The 7,500-nt window shown below is 48.1% G+C and overlaps 1 protein-coding gene across 1 annotated transcript in view; it reads left to right on the top strand.

Moving 5' to 3' along the window:
• LOC306835603 (collagen alpha-1(XII) chain-like) overlaps positions 1-7,500 on the top strand; it is an 86,335-nt gene that overhangs the window by 58,492 nt on the left and 20,343 nt on the right. Inside the window, 8 exon segments of the mRNA XM_079362246.1 lie at positions 1,479-1,621; positions 2,714-2,843; positions 3,791-3,933; positions 4,709-4,838; positions 5,557-5,676; positions 5,753-5,902; positions 6,075-6,191; positions 7,294-7,446. Coding sequence (XP_079218372.1) covers positions 1,479-1,621; positions 2,714-2,843; positions 3,791-3,933; positions 4,709-4,838; positions 5,557-5,676; positions 5,753-5,902; positions 6,075-6,191; positions 7,294-7,446 — 1,086 coding nt within the window.

Genomic DNA, 7,500 nt, shown 5'->3' with positions numbered 1-7,500 from the left:
GCGCTCCAGCAAGCAAAGCACAGAACAAGACAGTAAATCCAACATCCTGGTTTATCTGGGTTGGAGGACTCGTTGGTTGGTTGATTGCACTTCATGAATAAACGCTTCATCGTCACGTTCAGCATTAACAAGAGTCCGGTTGCCGTGACGATGTGTGTGACGGTCAGTTTTGACTATATGACTCTGGTAAAACGTGTTGAGTGTCTCATGAATCAGCAGTGAACGTTTGACGTCCTTTTATTACCAGAAACTCGATCCACTTTGACTGTTTTCCATCACAGGAGGAATTTGTCACATTTTGTCTGGATGGAAAAAAAACAAAAACACACACACACACACACACTTTGAGTCCAACGATCTCGCTGCTATAAAGCCATTAATAAGACAAAAATGAGATGGTGGTGACGCAATCTCCCCGAAGGACAGAAGGTAATTTTGTCCTTGGATGATCAGAAGTTCAACATCCTGAGAGAGTGTCCTCGCCACTCTGAAGGATTTAAATGATTACACTTTAATAAGGTTATACGACATCAGGGAGGAGGATTCAGCTCCGGAGCGTTTTTCTTAATTTGGAGAGGAGGCTCGGTTTACGTCTACCTACTGCATCTCCATTTGTTTTATTGGGTAAAGCTCCAAATACCAGGGGGATATTCACATCTGGTTTGCTTTAAAAGGGAAGTTAAGGGCTTTTGCATAAACCCCAAACTGTGCTACTTTCTCTCTGCACACAGACGCCATAAAGCGTCTCTCCTGCAGGAGACGTGGGCTGCGCTCAGCGTCAGAGTCTGCTGCGTCGTCCCGCTCTCTCCAGAGAAAATGATTTGTCCGTTGAATGTTGTTGAAAGACAGAAACTTTGTGGCTGCGCCAACAAAAAAAGGCAGCTCGTTTTGATTTAAAGATCCTCCACAACAAAGCAGACGTTCACAGAAGTACTGATGGATCATCCCAAGGTCGTCTGAGGTGACCAGACATTTTATTAATTAGGGCTGTGCGTTGGTACAGTGGTTTTCCCTTTAAAGAAAACAGTGATATCCTGTTTCCACACAGCAGTCCTCTACGGATCAGTCCAGGTTGGTTTGATTAAGCCTGATCCCGTTTGTGCTTCCACAGCCACCCGTGTAAGCCGGATGCTGATAGCTGCTACTTAATAGCATCACATGATAGCAGCTAACCGCTAACAGCTAATCGCTAACTGCTAACTAATAAATTCAACAATGGGAGACATCCAGCAGTTCATCTCCTCTGTCACTGTTGGGATTAGTGTATGCAAACACTGTGCCGTACTGAGACGAACCGATCCGAACCGCTCGGTGGAAACGGGGCTTTATTGATTATTATTATTGATTAGCATTAGCTTTCCTTTTCTTTCCTGCTCCTGAAATCGGAGGCACTTCAGACGTCAGCTTTTTGTTGCTCAGTGAAGAAAGTCTGCACCCTCCCCTCACTCACTTTCTCTTGACCTCTGTGACCCCTGCAGTCCCACGCACGCCACCCAAGAACATCCAGGTGTACAACCCCACCCCCAACAGCCTGAACGTCCGCTGGGAGCCCGCCTCAGGCCAGGTTCAGCAGTACCGGGTGTCTTACTCCTCCCTGACTGGAGCCAGATCCAGCGGGACGGTGAGTAACTCTCCAGACTCTTTTTTGCATTCCTGGATAATCCCTTGTTTTTATTTTGAATACTTGAATGTACATTTTTCCCAAAAATTTAAATATGCCAAGTGTCATGGCTTCCACTGGGGGCGCTCTCTCGCTCTCTCTCATTGTAACAATCACTTCTATCTGAAGCAGTTCCACTGCCCGCTTCCATCGCTGCAACACCTGTTCACCTGATAACTGCTCTCATATCTGGCAAACACAGGGGCGTCCAAAACGGCCTTCAAAGCCCCGCCTACCTTCTCTGGTCCAATCAGATCCAGAGCATTCAGGAGCAGAATCTAAAGTTAGAAGGAGGACATACTGGCTGCTGCATGTTTCCTTCATGATCACAGAGGAGGAGAGCAGCTCTCTGATTGGTCCTTTTAAATGTAATTATATATTCAAAGATTTCAAACCACTCTTCAGTCGTAACACAAACTGAGAGAGCAGCTCGCCTCCTGGGAATGCTCGCATGACGACATCTCCATTGGTGCCATTAATTGCGTTTTAAAAGCACAATTATCGAATCCATCAGCTTCCTTCTCCAGTCGACTGGAGGGATTTGACTCCGGGCCAGCAGGCGCACAGATGTGCTTCCAGTTGTTGGATCTCATCGTGATCGTCACTGAACAACCTGTTTCAGGATTCCGGGGTGCCAGAACTCAAATCCAAAACCGCTCCGAGATATTTGCTTGAACTAAAACAAAATCTGTAGATGAGATCTGTGCTGGAGTTCAAACAGCGAAAGGTTTCTCTCATGATGTCACCGGATCTACAAAACGGGCTCCGTGTGTGAACCTGCTCGGACTCGCTGACGGACCCTCGCCCTCCTCTCTCAGAAACTGTTTACACATCAGTGCGCTCACTGATTGAAGGATTTGTTTGGCATCTAACCTCCCGGGACTTTTGTTAGTGTTTCATGAGAACTTTGGCAGCAGAAAGCTGAAGGAGATAACTGGATGTGGGATGAGCGGTGAAGTCATTATGTACATTACCTCTGCCAGATCTGTATGTCATACGAGGGTAGAAGACTTTAAGGTGGATGATGTAATGATGATCATGATGTATTTGCAGGTCATGGTTCCTGGAACTATTACCAACGCCTTCCTGGACAACGTGCTCCCCGACACCCCCTACTCCGTCTCCGTGACGGCTCTGTACGCCGACGGAGACGGAACGCCGATCAAAGGCAACGGCAAGACACGTAAGTGCGACAGCTGACTGTTGTTTACGTCCAGGCGAAGGAGAAGGATGCATGCATGCATTACAGCATCCTGGCTGCAGTGCAACATGTGTTCATCTCAACACACTTTCTGTCAACAAATGATGTTACCTGAACACGAGTCAGTGAACTGTGATTTAATATTTATCAAACTGTAAACAATCAGTGCCGAAGAAGAAGAAGAAGAAGAAGAAGCTTCATGGAGCTTCATCAGTTCTGTCAACAAACGTTGGCAGTACGAAGCTAACGAGGACGTTAGCTGACTGTTTGTAGAAAGAGGCTGACGTCTTTTATTCTTCTGCATCGCCTAATGAAAAGAAAATAAATCAAATAAAAATAAAAATAGAAATAGGCTGATCATAAAAGAGCAGAATTAACTCTCCTTGAGTTTCCTTTAAAGACATTCAATCCAGATCTAGATTGAGACGTAGCGTTAGCCTGTATCGTTAGCCTGTATCGTTAGCCTGTATCGTTAGCGGCGTCATAATTCGTCTCATGTTTTGCATCTTTAGCGGCTGCAGAAAGTCGTCTAACCCGAGTTGCGTCCAGCTTCAGGTTAGCTTCATGAATTTACAACCTCACAAACCTGCCTCAGCTAGCATGTAATAAATCATTCCCTCCAGTGCAGCTGTTTAGCCGCGGCCCGTCGTCGCTAACAGTCAAATACACAAACACACCCTCCACATGCAGACACTAGCATGGTAAGATTTGCACACATTGTCAGCCGACATTTCACCTCTTAGCCGTCCTCGGTTTGTCTACACGCTGCACGCCATCTTTGACCACAATCAGAGAACTTCGATGTGATGACCCGCGGCGTCGTGAAAATGACCTGAAGATATCATCGTGTTTCTTTTGCCTCAGGACAAATATCCTGAAAGTAGTAGTAGTGAGTCGTGTGAGTTAAACCGTTGATTTTTTCTGTGCAGTGCCCCGCGGCGGTCCGAGGAACATGCGTGTGTTTGACGCCACCACCAGCACCCTGACCATCGGCTGGGACCACGCAGAGGGTCCCGTGAGGCAGTACAAGATCTCCTACGCCCCGCTGACCGGAGACCCCATCACTGAGTTTGTAAGAAGACTGCTGTGAAGCGTCTGTTCCACCTCAGACGAGCTGAACGTTTATTATTTGTTCTTCTCTGCAGTTAAAACAGGGAACCTCCTGCTTTCTTTAAAAACCTCCACTGAGATAAACTCCTCACTCTGCGTGATCTTACAAACTAAGTATGCAGTGAAGTCACGGCTCAGGATTCCCTCGACTCATTCCAGTTATAAATCATGGATTTATAGAGACTGATTACAGGACCTGTAACACAAACACCATTATCTGGGACGTAACGTTATTAATAGTCCTGAATAATGATCTGGAGCGGCGGCGCAGCTGTGCTCCCCCCCTCCCCCCTCCGTCCCCCTCGCCTAGCTTAGCGCCTGCTCTGCATGAGTCAGCAGAGTGTGCAGATCAAAGGACGTCTGCAGAGAGAACATAACCATTTATAAAACGGCGGAAATGCTCATAATGTAGCATCTGTAATTTGTGTTTGTGCATACGTCGCCTGAGCTTCGTGTCTGCGGCTAAACGGCTCCCTCGTGCTTATTGAAGATTACGCAGCTAAAGGAATGGAGAACTCATTTTTCAGGCTCCGATCCTGAAACAGCGGAAATGTAGCATTTCAACATCTGATCACACCAACAAAATCCCTTTAGTCTTTTAATCTGTCGGCCCCAAAATCAAAAGCCAGTTGGAAAACAAACAGCTTCACAATCAGTCCTTTAAATCTGGAAAAGAAAGTTTTCTGTCAGGACGTGAAAACGCTCTTTGAGTAACTGTGTGTCGTTTGGGTCTCCAGGCCACGGTTCCAGGAAACAGAAACAACGCCCAGCTGCAGAATCTGCTCCCCGACACGCCGTACAACATCACCGTGGAGGCCGTGTACGCCGAGGGCTCCGGAGGGTCGCTCAACGGAAACGGACGAACAGGTGACGCAGCCGTAGATTTAAAAACCCGGGATGACAGAAAGAGAGGAAGCTGTGAATCTGTGCAGGGTGCTAGCAGCTAGCAGCTCCTGGGTACACGCCGTTAGCTTCAATATTTTTGTTTCTCTGGATCGTCCACGACATGCCGAGTCTGTCTGCAGCGTTCACAGAGGTTCACCCAGCTGGACACTGTATCAGCTGAACTTCAGTCTGCGGTGCGTGAGAACCTCCAGTCGGCTGCGATTGAACCTGCGACCTCTTTGTTTCGACTCGCTTCACGCTGATGTAACGACGAAACACCCACAGAGAGAGAGAGAGAGAGAGAGAGAGAGACAGAGAGACAGAGAGAGAGAGAGAGAGAGAGAGAGAGAGAGAGAGAGAGAGGAGTCAGCGTGTGAAAATAAAAAACAGAAGACACGGACAGGCCGACGCCGCCAACACGTGTTAGCTTCACCAGGTCAAACCTCTGAGGAGCTGAAAGAGCTCTTCCCAGGTCAGCAGGAGACGTCTGAGTCGGGTCAGTCCGAGTCCAAACTCATGAGTCAGTTCGGTATAAATATCAAAGATAGAATCTGAACCCTCACAGCCGGACGCTGGATTACTGACTTCTCTGTTGGATGTGGAAATCAGCCTTTTAATGAGGAAGTTGATGAATGCGGCCGCCTGCAGGGACAGATTGTTGTTTGTTTGTTGTTGTTGACTCCCGTCTCCTCGGTTACAGTCGGCCTGCTGAGTCCCAGAAACCTCCGTATCTCAGACGAGTGGTACACCCGCTTCAGAGTGGCGTGGGACGGCGTGCAGGCTCCGGTCCAGGGTTACAGACTCATCTACTCTCCTGCAGGTGAGACCAGGTCGCAGCCACACAGGTTTATGAACATGAGCAGACACAGTCAGCTTGATGTTGGTGTCCTCCTCAGGCTCTCAGCAGACGCCCGTGGACTTCTTTGTGGGCGACGTGACCTCCTACACTCTGCACAACCTGCTGCCTGGAACCACCTACGACGTTAAAGTGGTCGCTCAGTACACCGGCGGCATGAGTGCGCCGCTCCCCGGACAGGGAACTACACGTATGTACACGCCCTCCTTACTAAAACATCGGGCCTGAAACCTGGACCTGGAATCAAAAGGGGGGGGGGGGGGTCTTGGGGGTCTTGCAGCATGTCAGGCTCATGAGTAAAAGAGTAAATCAACGTGGGAGAGATAAAAGCATCTTCTCTGTTCTTCTTCTGTTTTCTGCAGTCTACCTGAACGTGACCAACATCGAGACGTACGACGTCGGCCACGACAAGTTCTGCATCAAATGGAACCCTCACAGGGCGGCCACATCCTACCGCATCAAACTCAACCCTGTGGACCGTAAGTCTCAACATAGACCACCAACATTTCTTTAAAACAAGCCGAGTCGGATGTTCTTCGATGAACAGCTTTAAAAAAAGGTCCAACGATCCTTTTTGTTTACCTTCGCTCAGCTGTCCGGACCAGTACGGGTCTGTGGTCCTGGTTTAGACTCAGGTCTTGATCACAGGGGGGGTCACTCAGGGCAGATGTTTGACACGTCTGTCTGCAGAGATCACATCCTCTCCAGCGCCTGCTTCTTCTTCACACATGGACACGAGTGAAGACGAGGATGAGGAGCATCCACATTTCAATATGGAGATGGTAGTCATTAGACGTTCGGGGTGCCAGAACAAATGTGGATCTTTGTAGCGTGAGACAGATGGCGGGTTAACCACAAGCAGAGGATCAGAAATCATGAGCATGCATGGCAGCAGACAGCGCTCATAAGTCAAACGTTTGCTCTTCAATGGAAATGCACACGGCGGCCGGAGACGGCGGTGAGATGATTGAGTGGAAAAAAAAAACCTGTCTTCTTCTTCGCTGATATTTCCTCCATAATTTATGGAAACGCTGGTGGGAAGAACGAACACGTGGCCGAAACGATGAATAAAGTCAAGTCTCCCCGAGAAGAAGAAAAGTATTCATTAGCAAATCAGAACTTAACAGATTTATTTATTTTTTAATTCTTCTGGATTTTTCCGTCCAGAAATTTTGGAATAATGAAACTTTTTCTGGCTCCGCTGGGATCTTTGTTTTTACAGACACAAACGAACGGCGAGTAAACGCTGAGTCATTAGTAACAATCATTGACGCTGTCAGACCTCTTGAGGCCCATTTAACGGGGGAATGTTTTAGTTTTCTCCACCCGAGTGAGTCTCTTGTGATTTTTCAGAGCTTAAAAAAAAAAAACAATATAAAAACGCTTGTTTGGTTTTTACAAGGATGGAAAGAAACATTTCAGCAGTTAGATCAGTGTAATCAGCTTGACTGGCCTGATGATTAAAAGTCACAAACTGGGCGCTCGTGTCCAGCCTGACAAAGGGAGAGCGTAGTGGAGCGTCTTCCCAAATAGAACATCTTTGTCGCAGTGCGTGAACGTCCATGTTTCCTTCCTCTGCAGCCTCCAGTAAAGGAGCTCACGAGATCACCGTCGCCGCCGGGCTTCCTCAGCACTGCTTCGACGGACTCTCCTCGGACGCCCTCTACAACGCCACCGTCTTCGTCCAGACCCCCAACCTGGAGGGTCCGGGAGTCAGCGCCAAGGAGAGAACATGTACGTGAGACCACTGGGGCCACTGGTTCTTAACTGGTGGTTCTCTTTATTCTG

This window comes from Symphodus melops, assembly GCF_947650265.1.
Source record: "Symphodus melops genome assembly, chromosome: 1".
Taxonomy (NCBI): domain Eukaryota; kingdom Metazoa; phylum Chordata; class Actinopteri; order Labriformes; family Labridae; genus Symphodus; species Symphodus melops.
Note: the sequence above shows the minus strand (reverse complement) of the source record. Positions and strands in the feature narration are given on the sequence as shown.